Raw genomic sequence first — 19,349 nt, forward strand, 5'->3', positions numbered from 1 at the left:
AGTTAACAACACTGTACTGTACACTTGAAAGTTGCTAAGAGAATGGATCTGAAATATTCTTCTGAAAGAAGTTATTTCCTAACACATGTGTATATCAAATCGTAACATCATACATCTTAAACGTACACAATGCTATATGTCAATTATATCTTAATAAAACGAGGGAAAGAGTTCTTTTCCCCAGAATGCCTCTCTCACTTGCTTGAGAATTCCTCTAGTAATGGGCAATTCATTAAAAACTTGGTTCTCTGAAAACAAATAAGAGGCAAAGAATTTGTGCCCAGTTAAAACAGACGAAGGCATAAATAATAGCAGCTTCTTTCTAAAACGTGTAGAAATGGAAGTGCCAAGTGCAAGATGGGCCAGTGGACCCCTGGCAGGAGGAGTTGGGGTGATGCCGAAGGAAGGGGGGGCTTTGGGGAGGCGAATGATGAAGGGAGACAAGAGGCCCCCAGAAAATCCTCCATGGCACAGCCCTCCATATGCTGCTAGAAACTTTTGGTAGGTTAAAGTCTTAAGAAAAATTTCTCATGTTGGGTCACTTGTGAGGACTCATCATCTCTTGTAAATCTTCATGTGAGAATCCAATCAGCCACTGTTGTGACGAGAGTCAACATCATTCATTGTTGATAAAGTTACGTAATCAAAACTAATGAATGACTCATTTGAACAAAAGATAAGAGCAGTTTCCAAATAGAAAGGCAAGGGTTGGGACAACAGTTCTGGGGCTGGAACTGTGGAAACCCCAGGTCCAAATTCATCTTGATGGAAACCCAGGTGTCATCCCATTAGGCTCCCTGGGACTTGGCGCTCAGTCCTGTACCCCGGAGTCTTTACCTTTGCAATCCTTAGTCTCTTTTGCGTAGTAAGTTCCTGCTGGACACTTGTCCAAACACTGCCCGTCATAGAAAGCGAAGGATGACTGAGCACAGCTTTCACAGTTGTCAGCCGAGGGGCCATTGCACTCCAGACAGTCTTCGTGGCAGGGAAGGCATTGGCGCGCATGCGTGTAGAAGCGTGGGGGACAGGACTGATGGCATGTGTCCTTGTACAGGAAGGATTCAGGAACGCACTCTAGGGGTAGGGCAAACAGCAGTTATCCCCACAGAGACAGGAGAAAGGAGTTCATTCCTCCTGCAGTGACTAGCCCACCCCCCACCGTTTTGTCTCATTTGACCTGTGTATACATTTGCCCCATCTCCACCCAGCCAGGGCACATCCATGCCCCCGAAGCCCTGCCTTTGGATTGGAGATCACATATGGCGGCCCATTTAGATGATGTGGGGTTTACATCCTGAAATGATCTGCCCTGGGAGGTACAAAAGATTGTGGTGCTGTGGCAGAGCAGTGATGGCTGAGATGCTGGCGGTATTGTTTCAAAAACCCAGAAAGCCTGACGGATTTTTCAAGCTGTATTGCGCACCGCAGGCTTTATTTAATACAAAAAGCAGGTTAGGAGCTCTTGGATTAATTAATTTTTCATTTACTGATAGGGTAGACCACTGAAATATACATGGTTAACCAGTATGAAGAATGCATTGTGGGTTTGTGTGTGTTCTCTTATTTAAAAAAAAAAAAACACTTTAATTTATGCCAAGAGAACTCTTTGGATAGAATAGCACCAATTACATGAGTCTGTCTTACTCCGAAGAGGAAATTAGCCTTTTGGGGTGGGATAATTCCAGAGAAAAAGTCCTTAGCCAGAGTATTAGAGTTAACAGTACTGTACAGCACAGCCACAGGCTTCACCTGCGTCAGCTCTTGGCATACCCTAAGTGCTCAGTACACATTTGAGGAAGAAATCACGTCTCATCTGTCTTAACTTGCAGGATCCATAATGGAAAGGATCTTACCCTTAGCTTCCTCAGTGATGTGCACAGAGGTAGATAAACTTCACATAAAGTAGGGAGACTGGTTTGCCTGGTTCTGCTTGGACACCCTGCCCTCAGAGAGTTGGCCCCCAGCTGGGGTGGCTTGGTAGAGTCATGCTTTCCCCGGGGCTGCTCCCAGGTACCTTTGCATGTTTTCTCATGGATACACTCCTGGCACATCTCTGGACAAGGCTTGCACACCCCTTCCATGGCCACATGCCTCTCAGAGCAGGTTTCCTGGCATGTTCCTTGGTCCAGGATGAGGCCTCCTTCACAGGAGTGGCAGTTGGTGGCATTTTCTTCACATGTTTTGCAAGGAGAGCTACAGGGTTTACACACGCCATCTTCTGCATAGAAGCCCCTGTGGGGAGAGGAGAGAGCAACTGGGAAAGCCTTCCAAGTGAGAAAATGATTCACACCCGGTGGCAGAGAAATCCGGACTGAACACGAAGGACTGCAGCTCTCGCTGGACAAAGTGGATCTATCAGATTTCCTGAGGAAGTGTGGTCAAAAATCAAGTCTGGAAAAATCAAGTAAAAGGGATAGATATCATCCTTGTGAATTTGGTTTGTTTGAAAACAACTTCGATTAATGTGTGTAAATCTTATTCATCTTCTGATTTCTTTATTTTTATCTCCTAGTTTTTATTTCTTTTCTTTTTTTCTATGTTAGAGTAGAAAATGCTCTTCATTCAGTTAATACATTTTAAAATAAAAATTCAGTTTAACAAGTTCAAAAAAATTACTTTCAAAAGGCTCAAAAGGTTTAATGCCCTATAAAATTGGAAGCACTTTTTTTTTTTTTTTTTTGCTTTTGGATGTTCTGAGCCAACCTCTGATGGCTTTTTCAAAAACATAAGACATTTGCACACAGCACCCAGTATTTGGAGCATATACTGCTATTGGAGTATATGTTGTGTGATTGACTCCTTCCAGGTGGAATTTGATGTCTGCACACATTGCACCCCTGAATGATTTAACTACCACACCATAGAAATCTCTCACTGGTGTGTGAACACAGTAAGTCTGAAAACACTCCAACCCTCTCAACTATATTTTGGAGATGAGAAAAGTATAGACAATGTTTCTTTGAAGGGAAGAGCTGGAACTTGCAGAAGTGATAAAATGATAAACCAGTTTAAACACTATGGTCTCCTGAGGTTCTAGGTACCTCTTCCAATTGTTTTCTCTAATTATCCTTCTATCAGTCAGCTATCACCCTAATAGTGCTTTGTAACAAAACAGCCCAAACTTGTTGCCACTCCTATACCTGTAGGCTGATCTTGTTCTCAAAGAGGCATATGTGACTGAATAGGAAGAACTCAGGCATGCACTCTCGGGGAAGGAGGCTGGACTCCAAGCTGCACACTGCGTGCAGGTCTTCTTCACCTCCTTGATCCTCCCTGGCACAGGGGACTTGTGAGACATGTTCTTCTCTTAGCCTTGGCAGAAGTAAACGAGGGCAAGTTCAACAAGGCAAACACATTTTAAGCTTCAGCTTCTCTTCTGCTAATATCCCATTGGCTAAAGCAAGTTAAATAAGCCAGCCAAAACTTAAGGGCCAGGGAGTCCATTCTATCTCTCATGGTGGTTGCTGCAAAGTTACAGGCAGAGGGCGTAGATACCGGGAGGAGCTAAGGATTGCAGCAAATAATTCAATCTACTGGATCCTCTTTGAATCCTAAAGCCAACAAAGGGCCTATAAAGCATCTTTACTTGATGCTTTAATTAATTCACTCATTCACATTCATTCAATCATTCTTTCATTCACTAATTTCTTTTTATTATTATTCATTTATCTTTAGAGGGAAAGGGAAAGAGTGGGAGAGAAACATCAGTGTACGGATGCCTGTCATGTGTCTCCTCACTGGGAACTGGCCTGCGACCCAGGCATGTGCCCTGACTGGGAATCAAACTGAGATCCTTTGGTTTGCAGGTGCGCGGTCAGTGCACTGAGCTACACCAGCCAGGGTGTTAATTTCTTCTATTTGTTTAGTAAACAAACATATCTTGAATGTGTCAGGAAGAAACATGACAGGGGTGAAGAAAAGTCACATTTCTAACGTGGTTTCAAGAAAGAAAGATGAGAGAAGAGCAGTTGAGGTTGAAGAGGGGGAACTAAACAGTGTTCAGATGAAAGCTAAGACCTGGCTTCCTTACACATCTTGGACCATGATGGAGAACATGGGAAGAACAAAGACACTGCTACTTTGTTCAAGCAAGTCAATCTCTTAAAAAGGAGTATGAAAAGACAGTGGCTAGAAATGTAGTATATGCTCACAAGAGTTTGATTGAATTTGAGGAATTTGAAATTAAGAGAATTTAGTGCATTCTCAAACATACACATCTTCTACCCGAAGGAGAATGTGGTGGATTCCCTGTTTCTGTGTGTGTAGTGAAGAACTTGGCCTCACCCACAGAGAGATCTAGCCTGTCATCCTAGCTGACGTCTGAACTCTCGGGATTTCCCACGTGGTAAGATGTCCCGGTCATTCATTGTTGGCCCCTCCAGCCACACCTGATGGTTGATGCTAACAAAATTAGTCGGGGTGGGGCTGGCCACACCCTCTAGATTTAGGGTGAGGATTGACCTAGCTAGAAGGATCAACCTATGTTTAGTGGTTGGGGACTTGGGGCCATGTGATACCTATCACCTGACCTCTGGGGAATTTTTACTGCTAGGCCTGACCAAAGCCTTTCAAGAATAGTTTCCAGACACTGACGAGCATTCCAGAATTTGAAAAGATGCAACACAAAGAAACCTTCTTCAGATTTTTCTCATAAGGGTGTCAGTGGAAGTTGAATGATATGCTAAAAACAATGGAATGGATTCAAGCAAAAAAAGAAAAAAACTCATTGAAAATTACTGCTAATTCAAAAATACACAAATCTCAGGAGCTTCTCAGGAGGCAGGCGGATGCCCGTGTGAGAAGGTGCCTTTCAGGGAGCCCCTTGGCTGAAAGCAGCCTTCCTCCCGCAGACCTGCCCAGTAATCTGCCCCTTGTCTTCTCCCTGCGTGCACAACATTTTTTTGTAAGTGCTTTATTTCACAGTTATTTTTATTTAAGAAGACAGATGTTTCTTTTTCGAAGAAACGGCCACCTGCATTAAATTGCTACATTCGAAGTAGTTTATGTTGAAGTCTTTTGGCTCAGATAAATAGATGGAATGCGAAAGCTGTGTGGTTGTGGAGCTTCGCCTGTATGTTAGGCACCGAGACAGTGACAGCGCTTAAAGCAAGACCGATTTCCTTCTACCAGCGCCTCCCATCTGTTCACGTTTGGTGAGTATGAGTACACCTTAGGTTTTGCAACGTTTTCTAAACAATCACCATCATGATGTATGTGACTACTTAAACTGTTTTCTTTCATGAATACATACTGTATTTGAAAAAGCTGTGGCCACTAGTGCTGACTTATAAGTCATTCTGAATACCTGAATGCTCGTTCATTGCAGGCTGTGTTCCTGTCATGCATCTCATTGCTGTTTTAGGATGGATTGCACCCAAAGGGGGCATTGCTCAGAAACAGTAATGACTTGAAAATACTATGCTGTAGAAAAGACCAGTCACAAAAGATCACATTTTGAAGCATTCTGTGTGTAGGAAATGTGGAAGAATAGGCAAATTTATAGAAACAGAAAGTAAATTTGTGATTGCTTAGGGCTGGGGGAAATTGGGAGTATCTGCCACAAGGGTAGAGAGTTTTCTTTTTCGGGATGATGGGCATATCTTAAAATCAGTTGTGGTGATGACCACACAGTTGTATAAATATGCTAAGCACCACTGAATTGCATACATTGTTTGGTGAGTTGGGTGGTATATGAATTATACCTCAACAAAGCCGTTATTGAAAAGAGAGGCACCCCAGTTGGATGAGAATGTGGTGTTGTGCAGTGGTGAAACATGGGCTGCGGAGGCTTGGGTCGGAGTCCTGACCACGTTGTGTATTAGCCGAGTGGTGTTGGCCATGCTTACCCCTCCCCTCGTCTCAGAGTGGGGGGCGGGGAGACAAACAATATCTGGGTAAGAAGGTTCACGTGAGGATTTCTGGATCCCACACTGCAGTGCTTTGCGCAGGGCTGAGACATCACAGACACTCGACAAGAGACTGTTTGGGGATGGTTTCTCTTCCCTTGGAATCTCCTAGCCTCCTGTGTGTTTAGGCCGTGAGAAGTACGACCGTAATTGCTGTAAACTTCCCCTACTAGATTGCAGGCCTTTTGCAGGCTCACACTTCCTCCACATGATCTTAATGTAGCTTCCAGAATTGATTCCTGCACACCTAGTGGCTCCTAATATGTATCTGTACTGTTGACTTGAATGCAGTTGGCTTCTACACTAGATTGGAGGCTTCTTGAGGGTAAGTATCCTGACTTGTATTTGAACGCTACAGGGTCTGTCTCAGTAGTGGGTGGATACAAATAGGTCATTAGGAAATAGGTGCTGTTTTCATCATCAAGTTTCAGTCAGGAGGCAAATGAAATTTCTAATTCCTTAAAGTAGTTTCTGTTGGCTGCTTCCCCAAACTCATTTCTCATCTCCCTCTCCAGTCATCTCGGCGGTCAGTGTTCCGATGTAACTTGGGTTTTCAGGGATGAATCTTGTTCAGCCCAAACCGATCCTTTTATTTCTGTTCTTCCTGCCAGCGAGGTAAGGTGCACGTAGTGCATCCTGGCTAATGAGATGTGAAGAGAGGTCTGAGGAAGTTTTTTCCCCCTGAAAAAAGATGAACTAGGAGCACCAAGTCCTTCTCTGTGCCTGGTGGTTGCAGGGTGGGGTGGCGGTGTGTGGAGATGGGCAGACCACGTGGCTCAGGGGAGGGCAGGCTGAGGAAGATGCAAGAGCAAAACGGAAGGATTGTGCGCTTTTAGTGAGGTGTTGGCCACTGAAATAACCAATATGGGATTTCTAAACATGTTGTTATGTGAGATAACAAACCCTGTTTTGTCTCAGTCATTCTACTTGGCATTTTTGTTGCTTGGCACTGAGAGTTTCCTGATGTACTTTCTCATTTGCCGTTCCCTCTTTCCTTTTATGTAAATCCTGGAAGTGGGAACATCGATAGAAAGGAAAGGAATTATAAACCAGGGGACTTAGGAAGCCATGAGGAATCAATAAATAATTAACCAGGTCTTTTCTTTATCATCTTTGATTCACATGTCACCTACTTTAAATGGAAGAGGTTCATGTGTTCCACAGCCTTATTTTTGTGATGGGAAAACGACAACTCCTTGATCATAAAGAGAAGGTGTAAAAAACCAATTTCACAAAAGTAAAAACACACATATAATCATCACAAGAGAGAAGCGTGCATCTGGCATTGAGTGTTGGCTCCTGTGGCCAACAGTGATGTTCGGCAGTCAAGAAGGGACATCTCTGCAGGCGTTGTAACCAGGGAGGAGAAGAGCTCTTTGGCGAATAGGGAGAAATGGGGCCCACATTACTGCAGGAGAATGAACACCAGCAGGGAGAGAAAGGAAAGGAAACTTACGTCGGGCAGCTGGAGTGGCACCTGCCCTGGTGGAGGAAGAGAGGGTACTCCACCTGCGTCCGGCACTGGTCGCAGAGATCGGCTCCAGAGCAAGAGGCACAGTCCTCCGTACAGTTCTCACAGCTGCCACTGCCCACTGAGGGCCAGGTGCCTTGGGGGCAGGTGGGGGTGCAGGCCTGAGCCCACAGATATGTGCCTAGAAACCCAAGAAAGAAGGCGGATCAGGTGGTCGTCATGTGTCTGCTCTGACAGCACACCCATCCATGCAGAGAACTGGCGCTCGCAGAAACTGCTCCAGAGACCCCAGTATTTCACGCCACCAAAATATGTAGCAATGATGCTAAGTCTGGCAGGACGAGTTCGATCTCTGGGATGGAAATTGACAGCAGGAGGCCTTTGCCCTGTTTCTTTTACTTTCCTACTGATATTGGTGCGGGTTCCTTGGGGGCTTCCCTTTGCCTAGTTGATCAGCCTATTAACACCTTCACCTGTCTTCCTGGTGTGAGACAGTGTATACACACACAGCGTGGTGGGGTCTGTTCAGCTTCCCAAAGCCTGTCTCGTTAGGGCCTAACACAGTGGCAACTCTTTCACCCAACAGGCGGTTCCTCTATTTATTTATTCATTTATTCATTCATTTATTTATTACTGATTGATTTAAGAGAGAGAGGAAGGAAGGGCAAGGGGAGAGAAACACTGATTTGTTGTTCCATTTATTTGTGTATTCATTGGTTGATTCTTGTATGTGCCCTGACCCGGATTGACCTCGAAAACTTGGCTTATCAGGACGATACTCTAACCAGCTGAGCTACCTGGCTAGGGCAGTCCATCTGTTTTTTTTTTTTATTTAAAAAATTAGCGCTATGATAAAAGAAAACCATTTAAAAGTCACTGTCAACTCCAACATTCCAAAACAGTTCCTTCAGTTTTTGTATGTAAACTGTTCTATTTTGTAGGAGCAGAATCATGGCACCGCTGTCATTTTAAGTTCTGTTGTTTTATCGTCCCATCTCACTGTTAACCGTTGCACACTCCAACAGAATGACCACTTTCGTGGGAGCATGCCATTCTTAATTCTTAATGTTAGTTAATGCACCATGTGAATAAAATAGCTCCCTAGTTCAGGGAGGTTGCTATTTCTGAAGTATTGTTTTTATCGATGACAAAGCAGTTAATTTGAGGTGTTAGGCACTGCTCTGTGTCTTTGTTCCTCTAGATTCAGTACCAGCAATGAAGAAAGAAAGGAGAGGTAGACTACTTTTCCTGTCCTAGACCCTCTACTTTCAGTTCTCTTGTTCCAGCTAATGCACCCTAAAAAAGCAGGGGAACCTCTGGAGACGTCAGGTACCCAGACCCCCTAACAGATTCTGTGGCCAGAGCAGTTGCTACCTTCATCACGTTTTTGGGTGAGAAACATTTCTTGTTTTTGGTCCTGTGGAAGCCAGTTTTTCTTATAGGTCAGTATTCAGACCACTGTACTACTCCAGAGTAGCCACCGTGATAGGAACCTGCGATGGGGCTCGATCCAGTCTTGCACAGCCCTTACTTAAAGATGCTAATATACACAGGTCACAGTGAATTGGCTTGGCCACTGCCACCTCCAGTCGCACTCCCCACTAACCTTTTGGACAGGAAGTGCACAGGGTTGCAGATACATTGCAGGTTTTGCAAGAAGAATGACAAGGCGGTGGTTTCCTCAATGTGTCTGTGTAGGGAAAAGAACAGAAGTCAGTCTCCTTGAGCAGGTCCCCAGTATTCCAGTGCCAGACAAGATCACACAGGCAATCTCGCCTCCTTTCCTGCCCCAAATAGAGTCCCTTCAACTTTGCATCAGCTAAAATTTGGTACCAGGCCGTGGCCTGCCATGTGGACTTCAATGACTTCACTGACAAGTGATTTTCAAGACTTTCTTTGCAAACTTCCAGAGACAGGATAGCCTCCAAGACTAAGGGGATACTTGAACTGACAAGTGTTCCTTTTTTCACATGTTAAAAAAGTGTGGGGGTATTTGTGTGCTTGTGTTTATGAATATGTGAGCAAGTTTTTGAGTCAAAGACAATCACTTATTTCCCCATGATTCTTAGGTGGCCAGTTTTTTGTGCTCCAAGGTGATATCTGAGAATTCCTTGTGTTTTGATGAAAAAATTTTTTTTTGGTTCTTGGAAACAAGATTTCTTAATTGGTCAATGTTTGGGTCTCTGTGTTCTTCAGATTAGCCATGGTGGAATGCAACCTAGATTCATCTCACCTTAAATTTGTCCCAGGTTGTTGCTAAATATCACCCAAATGGAGCAGCCCACGAGCTTTCTGGCTGGTCCGGGGATAAGCAGGCGAGCCTGGGAAACATCGGAGCCGTTTCCCCCTCTTTCCCTCCAAGAGCATTGCATGGGCAGGCTCTCCAAGGAAGTCAGCAACTCCACCGGAAGTTTCAAAGGCATACTTAGTAGCCTCAGTGATACCACTCAAACAATACACACCGGATAGGGACTGAATTTCTGGGGAAATTTCCCCTGACACGGGATAATAAAAGAAGTTCTAGCTCCAACTGTGTGATAGGAATGACCCTGACCCTCAGTTAGCTGTAATGTTGTCATCGCCGTTCCCCTTTTTCCCTTCCTTCCTTCCTTCCTTCCTTCCTTCCTTCCTTCCTTCCTTCCTTCCTTCCTTCCTTCCTTCCTTCCTTCCTTCCTTCCCTCCTTCCCTCCCTCCCTCCCTCTTGCCTTGCAGTTCCTTTCTTCTCTTTCTGAGAGTCAGTCTGGCAGAACTGGCTCTCCAGTCACACCTGCCTTCAGATCCCAGCTGTGCTGCTTAGGGAGGGTAACCATGGATACAGTGATTAAAGTCTCAGAGTCCTACTTTTCCGTGTCTCTAAAATGAGAGAACGTGATTCTCCCCCTACAGAACTGTTGTGAAGACTAAATGAGATAATGTGTGTGAGGTGTGCACGTAGGTTAATAAATGGTAAATGGTGGTACCTTCTGCCTCGTCTCACTCCTCTCTCCTGATTTTCTTACTTCTTCTCATTCCACCACATTTCTGAGGCTTTTGTTTTGTTTTCCTTCTCCCTCTCTTCTGTTCTATACCTGGAGTGGCACCAGGAGGCATGGCTTGGTTTCCATGATGGCGCTCACGGTTAACTAGCTGGAGCCTTGCTACTAAGAAGACTAGATTCAAAGGTAGGCGGGTGAACATGGGTGTAGATATAGGGATGTATGTGACTGTCCATCCTGCCATGCTGAGTGGCCTAGTTTGGACAGAAAAATTGCCCTGGTTTTCTAGTAGATGGATTGACTGACTGATACAATCTCCCCAGGGTACCCGTTAAGGGCTCAGTTAGCCCTGTGCAGAGCAATGCTGGTAGCGGGATGTTCACGAAAGTGACCCATAAACACTGAGTCTTTCCCTGAAGGTCCTTTTAGCCTGACAAATCACTTAACACAAAAAAGAGGGCAGCACAGAGATGAGCAACAATTCTGTGGCTGCCATGTGTTGTCACTAATCAATAGAGAAATGCAAATCAGAACCATAGTGAGATATCACTCCACCCCTGTTAGAATGACTGTTAGCAAAAAGACACGAGGCGTGTGCTGGTTAGGGGTGTAGAAAAAGGGAACATCCCGTGGACGGTTGGTGGGAATGTAAACTGGTGCAGCCACTATAGAAAGCAGTATGAGTGTTCCTCAAAACATCAAAAAGAGAACTGCCATATGACCCAGCAATCCCACTTCTGGGTAAGTGACTGAAGGAAATGAAATCACTACCTGAGAGAGAGGTCTGCACACAGAGTTCACTGAAGCATTACCTAAAGCAGCCAAGACGTGGGAGCAGCCACGGTGTCCATCGGTGGGCGAGTGGGTGAAGGGGGTGTGGTGCATACGGGGTGGGGAAAAAGTAGGCGTACAGTTGTGAGTACGCAAAATGCAGAGTTTATTCTTGTATTGTCATTGATTGTTATTTTCCATATGAACAACTGTAAACCAACTTTGCCCTCCCCTGTGTATGCAGTGGGGCAACATTCAGCCATAAAAAGAAGGAAATCCTGCCATTTGTAACAACATGGATGAAACTTATGGGCATTATGCTGAGAGAAATATAGAGAAAAACAAATACTGTGTGATCTCACTTTTATGTAGAATCTTCAAAAACCCAAACTCATAGAAACAGAGTGGTTGCCAGGGCCTGGGCGGGGAGGGGTGGTGGAGGGAATGGATACAGGTGGTCAAAGGTTACAGATTTCAGTTATAGGACGAGTAAGTTCTTGGAAGGCAAGGTACAGCATAGTGACTATAGTTAAACACACTGTCCTGTATAATTGAAAGTTGCTGAGAGACATCTTAAATGTCCTCGTCACCGAAAAGCTAACCATGGAGGTGATGGGTGTGTTAACTCATCTTACTGTGGGGACCATTTGCAGTGTGTGCATGCAGCAGGTCGTCACGCTACACTCATCGAAACTGCCTGTGTTGTAGGTCAGTTATGTCTCAGTGAGGCTGGGAAGAGAGATGCTCACTTAATGGCCGAGAGCAGTTATTAAAAAATAATAAAATAATATTTGTCAGACATTGAGAAATTGAAAATCTTCAATGTATGTCCCAGCCATGGGCTGATTTGTTTTTATCATTTTTATGCTAAAACGTTATAGTAACACAGATATTAGGTTTTTATTGATTTTTTTATGTTTGTGTAAAATATCATGTGTGTATCTACACATACACATATATTTGCAATTACGCACTTCACATTCTGGCAATTCGATGTTTTACTGGGATACACTCAGTATAAAATTCTGTAATGTTCTCATGCTTCCACTAGAGGGAACTCTATACACACAGTTGACAGCAATTAAGCATGGGCAATGGGTAGTCATGCCTGGCCAGGGCTCTTTGTCATAAAAGATTAGTGACTTAATCTCAACAAGTAAATTTTAACCTTGACCATAGTTTCTCTTTTTTTCTGCTCCAGAAATTATAGACTTTACAGGACCTCAAAACCAAAGATCACCTTGACCAAGAAAATGTAGTGTTCATTCTTTAAAAATAATTATAGCTCAATTACATAAACAGGGGTTCTTTGTGTTTTACTGTATTAAATAAGCATTACTCACATGGTTCAAAATGTACAAAAAGTATATATCATGAAGCCTCTCTCAGAATCCCTTCTCCATTCTTTTTATACAAACTGCATCTGTTCACACAGTTTGTCACATTGCCTGTTTTTTTTTTTCTTTTTTTGGTAACTCCATATATTTTGGAGACCAGTCTTTCCCAGTACGTAAAGAACCTCTTCATTCTTGTTTATGGCTCCACAGTATTCCATTGCATGGGTGTACCATACTTCATTTTTCTAGTCTTTGATTGTAACCAGTTGGTTTTTTCCCAGTGCTATATCAAATAATGCTGCGGTGACTAAAAACGTAAACAGTGCGAGGACCGAGGTTTTCCTGGGAGCCTCCCTTTCCCAGGCATAACCACTTAGCACCTCGGGAGTGTCTTTGAATGCTCTAGAGGTCTCCTTCCAGAACACCGCTGCGGCCTTCCCCGAGGAGCACCACTCGTACTCTGTGCTGTGGTTTCTCCTTTCGTGGTCTCCTCATCCCACTTGCTCCTGGCCGCCCAGCTTCCTGGGTTGATTTCAAATCACAGAGACTCCTGATTTGTCGTGATTGCCTTCTCCTCCCTATTTCCCTGTTACCTCTTTTGATTTGAAACTTCCACCTTCGTCGCTCCTGCAGCAGGCTCTTCATCAAAGATGGGCTTGAAGTGAGCACAGGTTCTTTTTTATTAAAAAAAATAAAGTGTTTTACTTTTTTAGTGCAAAAGGATAAAGAAGATAAAGTTTGCTTATCACCTTACCACCCAGAAATGTCTGCTGCACAGACTTCGGCCCATAGTCTATGTGTGAGTGTAGTTATACCTGTGTACACGTGTCATCATTTACATCTTCTGCATACAGAACACTGACCCTACGTTTTGCATTAATATTATAAATTTTATAGATATTTTCTCTTGCAATTGAAATTCCTTGTAAACATCAATTTTAATGGCTTGTATATTTATTTGCATGAACCATAATTCATGTATTTTTTTCTTTTAAATGGAAAATGTAAGGTCAGTGTTGTTAGTACCAACCCTACATTTTGCATTAAATATTGTAAACCTTACAGGCATTTTATCTTGCTATTAAATTCTTTACAAACATCCCTGGCTGGTGTGGTGAGTGCTGGTTTGTGAATCAGGGGGTTGCCGGTTCAATTCCCAGTTAGGGCCTATGCCTGGGTTGCAGGCCAGGTCCCCAGGAGGGGGCGAGTGAGAGGCAGTCACACATTGATTTTTCTCTCCCTCTTTCTCCTTCCCTTCCTCTCTCTCTAAAAATAAATAAATAAAATCTTTAAAAATTTCTTTAAAACATCATTTTAATGGTTTGTGTATTTATTTCCATGAACTGTAATTCACTTAACATTTGCTATATTGGATTGGCCAAAAAGTTCATTTGTGTTTTCCTGCAATGTGGCTCTAGTAGCACTTAGTTATCTTTAACTGCATTCAAAAAAATTTTTGTTAGATTGTATTGTGATAGCTGTCGTATCAGCATACATTTGTTAAAAAAAATCAAAATTGGTGAATTTTTGTGTGGCCATTTTAATGTTGAAGATGGAAGAAAATGAACAACGTTTTCGGCATTTTATGTTTTATTATTTCAAGAAAGACCAAAACACAACTGAAGCACAAAAAAGACGTGTGGTATATGGAGAAGGTGCTGTGGCGATCAAATGTATCAAAAGTGGTTTGTGAAGTTTCCTGCTGGACATTTCTTGCTGGCTGATGTCCCATGGTGCAGTAGACCAGTTGAAGTTGAATAGCGTTCAAATCAAGACATTAATGGAGAACAATCAATGTTATACCACGTGGGAGATAGCTGACGTACTCAAAATATCCAAATCAATCAAGTTATTGGTGAACATGAAAAATGTGTTTTGTATGGAAAAAATAAATGAACTTTTTGGCCCAGCCAATAAATAAAGCTGCTATCAACACCCTTGTGGGTGCACATCCTGGGTTGGGTCAGGACCCCGCCGGGCATCGGGCGTTCCAGCTGAGCACCCTTTGCCGCCTTCTCTCTGGGACGGGTTCTCCCAGACCTGTGTTAGTTTCTAGGCCCCCCGCTTTTTTTCATGAGCTAGGGAAGGCTGTTTGGAAAGTGAACTAGTGTTTCATGTGTTAAAACTGGATCAAGTTAAATGGTTAGGGAATGGATTAACTTTTATTGTGTGATATTGTGTGCCTGGAGCTTTAGGTGTGTTCTTTCATTTCATTCTCAAAATGACCTTGTGTGAGTTTCATGTTCTCATTTTAAAGATGAGGAAACTGAGGCTCAGAGAGAATGTGTAACTTGTTCAAGGTCACGTAGCTAGTAAAGAACAGCGCCAGGATTTGAATTCAGGCATGCCGAACTCCCATTCATTAGAGAGATGTTTTAGTAATTAGTTTGGATTGTAGAATTGTTTGGTAGATGCCAAAGCAGGGCTGTACTGATAATATGGCTCTTTGGAATACAAAAAAAAAAGAAAAAGAAAAAAAGTTGGTTTTTTTGTATTTGCCAATTTCTGTGGTATAAATACTCCCACCACAGCTGATTTCAAGCTGCTGATGATTTTACTACCCACTTGTAAAGTTCCGGGATATTTGACAATCCATGCAGCTGGATGCACGGGGCTTCTTTGTACCAATAGGGTAAAGGTCAAGTTACCCAGACACGTGTTTTCTGCACTCATTTCAGAGGGAGGCAACATCTATCAAGTCCCAGTAAAGATCAGGTCTCATGGCACCTTTAAGGTTCTCTAATTTAGTTACTTTAGTTACTCTTAGGCAACATATTTCCTGATATTGAGATTTTTTTTCACACCTGAGTGTTTGTGACTGACTGGGACTCCAGTCCTTCTCAAAGCTCAGGAATTCAGATCAAAAGACAGGGCAGTGATAAATTGTTAGGATGTGGTCAAAGATAGAAAGTTAATTCACTATATCTATGCTTTGTAGATTGGACTACCATCGGAATATGTAATTAGAGCCTGCTACAAATATGGTTTTAATCAATGATGGGACTAGGTGGGTAGGGAAAATATGGAGGACTTTCCGGCACCACCAGGGGAAAAACCACTTAACAAAGTCCAAATGATTTCACAGTAATGGAATAAACTGTTTCCATACCCAGCAATGGTTGCAGAAAACCAGCTGAGCCCATTATCCTCTTTCAGAGCCCATGACCTGCCACACCCGAACGTTTCCACCATTGGCAGCTCAGTGTGATGCCGAGTCAGAGTCACTGCTGAAGCCATTAGCAGTCTACTTAATGCTGCTACTGTTACTGGACTAATTAATCTTTATATATCAGTGACCGGAACCTGGGCATGATCTATACTTTTGTGTAGTGCCCTTTGGTGGCATGAAGAACAGAGAGTTGAGCAGCTCTTTGGAGCTTGCTTAGTCGAGGCCAGGCCTGGTCCGATGCGCAGGGAATTCTCCACTCCGGTCCTACTGTGGGAGGTCTTCCCACTCTGTTGGTAGCTGACAAAGCGTGACGGCCCTCCCACCACTGTCACTCCCATCGTGAGTAGCCACCTTATTAAAAGAGATGTTCAGTGAACTCTGGTTGGATTTTTATTTCAAGGGTGTTTCCCCAGTACGTGCCGACTTAGACACGGGGGCGTGTCTTCGGGTGCCAGCGTTAACTTATTGTTTCCACTAGGGCAGTGATTTTTCAACCGGTGCGCTGCAGGAATTTTTAAAACATGCAATATCTGGCTGTGTAGTCAGGGGCACTGACCTCTTTTCCTTTAGATTTTCAAATAAAAAAATGATCACAGCGAACACAATAGCCATCTGATGTGAATGAATCAAACTTAATACCTGTCTTTTTGTTGTTGTTAGATCTGCAAAAACATATTTTTTTGGGGGGGTGCTTCAGAATTTTAGTGATGAGTTTATGTGTGCCATGAGATGAAAAAGGTTGACAATCCCTGCACTAGGGAGCAGAGTGGGGAAAGAAAGGACCAAAGTGTCCTTCATCTCGCCTTCTCTACCTGGACCTGCCTCTGGGTTTGAAACACACCACGGCCTTGTTGCTGGCACCCAGGCAGCCACACTCGCTCAGAAACACTCTGTCATTGGTCCGGGCTCCCTCTAAGTTCACCCAGGACGACTGCAGTCTGCTTTCCATCATCTTAAAGGTGTGGCTGCTTAGTGTGTGTTCTCTGGAACCCCCACCCCCTCTCACGTTTCACCCTCCATCTTGTATTTTTAAGGAAAAGAAGTGGGGAGAAAGACTAGGCCTCACTCAGAAACTCCCAGGGCTTCGTGGGGTGCCCTTCCCGCTGACTGTCCGTACAGCGGTGCCTAATCTGTGCTGTGGAAGCAGAGTCTTACCTTTCAGCTAAGGAACAGATTTTTCTCCCTGTTAATGGTCTGCATGTCTTATTTCCTAGATCATGGAAGTGGAAAAGTGCAGCCATGTCCTTGCCTTTATTGCTTTTGTCCAGCCACGAGAAACATTCTCATCTGCTTCCCGACTCCTTTAGTAGTGCTAAATCCCCAAATGGACTAATTCCTTTCTCTCTTCAAAAACACTGCATTTTGCTAGTAGAAAATGCAGAGTGGTGGGCGTGGCGCTTTGACAAAGGGGAGCCATCAAGGCCTGGTCTCTGCTTGCAAAATGCGTAGTCCAGTTGAGAGGGACGTGTAATCATTTGGGAGATCAAGTCTGCTCTGCCTCTTGGCTCTCTGGACTTTTTCATCATCTGGATGCCAGATAAAATACAGATGTTCTGAGCTAGAAACACAGCATCGGACTATTTTCCCCTTGGCCTGCACTGCCTCTTACAGCCTGAAGAGCAGACAGACTCGTTTTCAGCATTTTGGTTCAGCTGTAATTCGTGGAGGATACCCCAGTCCGCATTGGAAGGTTTTCCTCCCAGCTCTGTCTCTGAAACCGGCCTGTGTTCTCCGTGGCCTTGGGCTGCTTGCTGGGTTTGCGATGGTCTCCGAGCTGCTTTTCCCTTGTCGCATATGCAGTGCCATCGTCGTGGACAGCAGCCGCAGGCATCCCTGCTCTGAAACCCAGCGAGAGCCCCCACTGCTACCCCAGGTCTCTCGCATTCTCCAGCTGTTAGGAGACCCGCCCTGAGCAGACCCCCTTTCTGTTGCTGTTGCTTCTGCACGGAAATGACCCTTGAAACAAATCCTTGCCTCACAATCAAATAGAGAGCACTTCCTGTTCGCATGAGGGTCTCTGCATTGAAAGTGAGATAGGTTTTCCCCGCAGGAAGAGGATTTTGTTTTCTGACCACCTCAGACGTGAAGAGGCCACCGAAGTTTGTGACCACCTTGCAAGGAAGCCTGTGGCTGAGGCTCCGAGGTGAGGAGGCCTGTTCTGAAGACTCAGGTAGGAATGAACACATGCAGGCCTTTCCTGTTGAGAGTCTAAGCTCCCACATTCTTCCTCACTCCCACCCCTTCTCAGGACCCCCACTCTCCCCTCTGCAACTGGAGAGGGTGACTTTTAAAAGGCAAGCTTGGATGATGACGACGTCTAACTCCACCCAGACAGATCAGCTGCTTCAGCTTTAGTTCCAGCACTGGAACAGTTCTTCCTTGCCTCACTGAAATAGACTACCCTACTGGCATTTTTCTGTACCTTATGAAGAGATACGTGACTGATTGAAGCTATTCAATCTTCAAGAAAATGAGTGTCAGGCCATTTCTCTCTCTGACTCTCTGTGCTCAGGGGTCTGCTCCACCCTGGTGGAAACTCAAGGGGCCAGACTGATCATAAATTACCCTTTGGGTTTTCCCTCCTGGCCACATGCCAGCTACAGCCTCCTTTCCTCTCCCGCCCGGAGCATCAAAGAGACCCAGTCTTGGTTCTCATTCCAAGCTTTCGTTTCACTGCCCAGCAGCCTTCATCTCTTGGCATTCCAAAAGCAAGGGTTAAAGAGGGAGGGAAAGAAAGAGGGAGGCGGAGAAGGCAACTAGACACCTGCGATGTCCCTCGAGAGACACATACCATTCCTGAGTGTACCTTCCATCTGCGACTGGGCGGGGCCCACGCATGTCCCCTGCTGCAGCTGCAGCCCTGCTCGGCAGCTGCTGCACTCCGTGTCACGGGGGCCGCTGCAAGTTTCACAGGCCCGGTGGCAGGGCTCACATTCGCCCATCTCTGGGTCGCCGTAGAAGCCGGGGCCACAGCTCCTGACACAGCTGCCACCTACAGAGGAACACAGACAAGAAGCATAAGGGCGGGACACTGGCGGGTTTAGCTCGGTGCTCTGTTCAGGGCCAAGTTCTAAATGGGCCCAAGGGGAGCTCAGGAACATTTTTGTTTGACTTTGTTTTAAAAGAAACCAGGATGGCATTAGTTTACTTCCACTAATAGACATGTCTTTAAAAATCGGACATCTAAAGCCGCCTTTTACCTGAGAATTTACACTGGCTATCAGCTCAAAGGGTTGAGAGCGTGGAATAAAAAAACTGACATTCTTGAAAATCTGCATGGCAAATGAATCTCTAACAGCACAGCAGGAGGCCACACCAGGGGGGGGTGGCTCCTGACGCATTGACCCCCACGAGCATTCAGGAGCACTGGACTGTGGTTCTGTAATCACAGTGTATTTTCTGCCTAACCACCCGTTTTCATCGGAGTCCGTGAATTGACCGAAACCTAAGACAAAGGGTCTTGTTCAGCTTTTATGGTGCTCGGAAATATACAACCTGGATTACGTCTCAAGGAAAGAGTCACGGTTCCGAACACCCCAGGTGACTTAGATCCCAAAGCACTGTCTTCAGTGCCCCGCCACCCCCCTCCACCACCCCGCGTTCCTTCTTGCTTCCATCAGTTTGGAGACGTTGAGGTTAATTAGTGACATAGGGACTAGGCTCCAGTATTAGGAGCAGGAGGAAGTTGTCCTGGCTCACGTTTATTTTCAAATCAAATGA

General features: G+C 44.6%; 1 protein-coding gene across 3 annotated transcripts in view; it reads right to left on the reverse strand.

Annotated features, from left to right (window-relative positions):
* The window catches only part of PCSK5 (proprotein convertase subtilisin/kexin type 5), a 424,235-nt gene that overhangs the window by 25,187 nt on the left and 379,699 nt on the right, over nt 1–19,349 (reverse strand). For 2 of the 3 annotated variants that reach the window (XM_037030321.1, XM_037030323.1), the window contains 6 exons: nt 18,421–18,621; nt 13,054–13,134; nt 8,984–9,067; nt 7,363–7,558; nt 2,015–2,232; nt 838–1,074 (listed from right to left, as the gene is read on the reverse strand). In XM_037030321.1, the coding sequence (XP_036886216.1) occupies nt 838–1,074; nt 2,015–2,232; nt 7,363–7,558; nt 8,984–9,067; nt 13,054–13,134; nt 18,421–18,621 (1,017 nt within the window). The remainder of the gene's footprint in view (nt 1–837; nt 1,075–2,014; nt 2,233–7,362; nt 7,559–8,983; nt 9,068–13,053; nt 13,135–18,420; nt 18,622–19,349) is intronic. The other variant, XM_037030322.1, reaches the window with a different exon arrangement.

Source organism: Sturnira hondurensis, unplaced genomic scaffold (assembly GCF_014824575.4).
Source record: "Sturnira hondurensis isolate 20B ecotype Veracruz unplaced genomic scaffold, ASM1482457v3 Scaffold0020642, whole genome shotgun sequence".
NCBI classification, from domain to species: Eukaryota; Metazoa; Chordata; class Mammalia; order Chiroptera; family Phyllostomidae; genus Sturnira; species Sturnira hondurensis.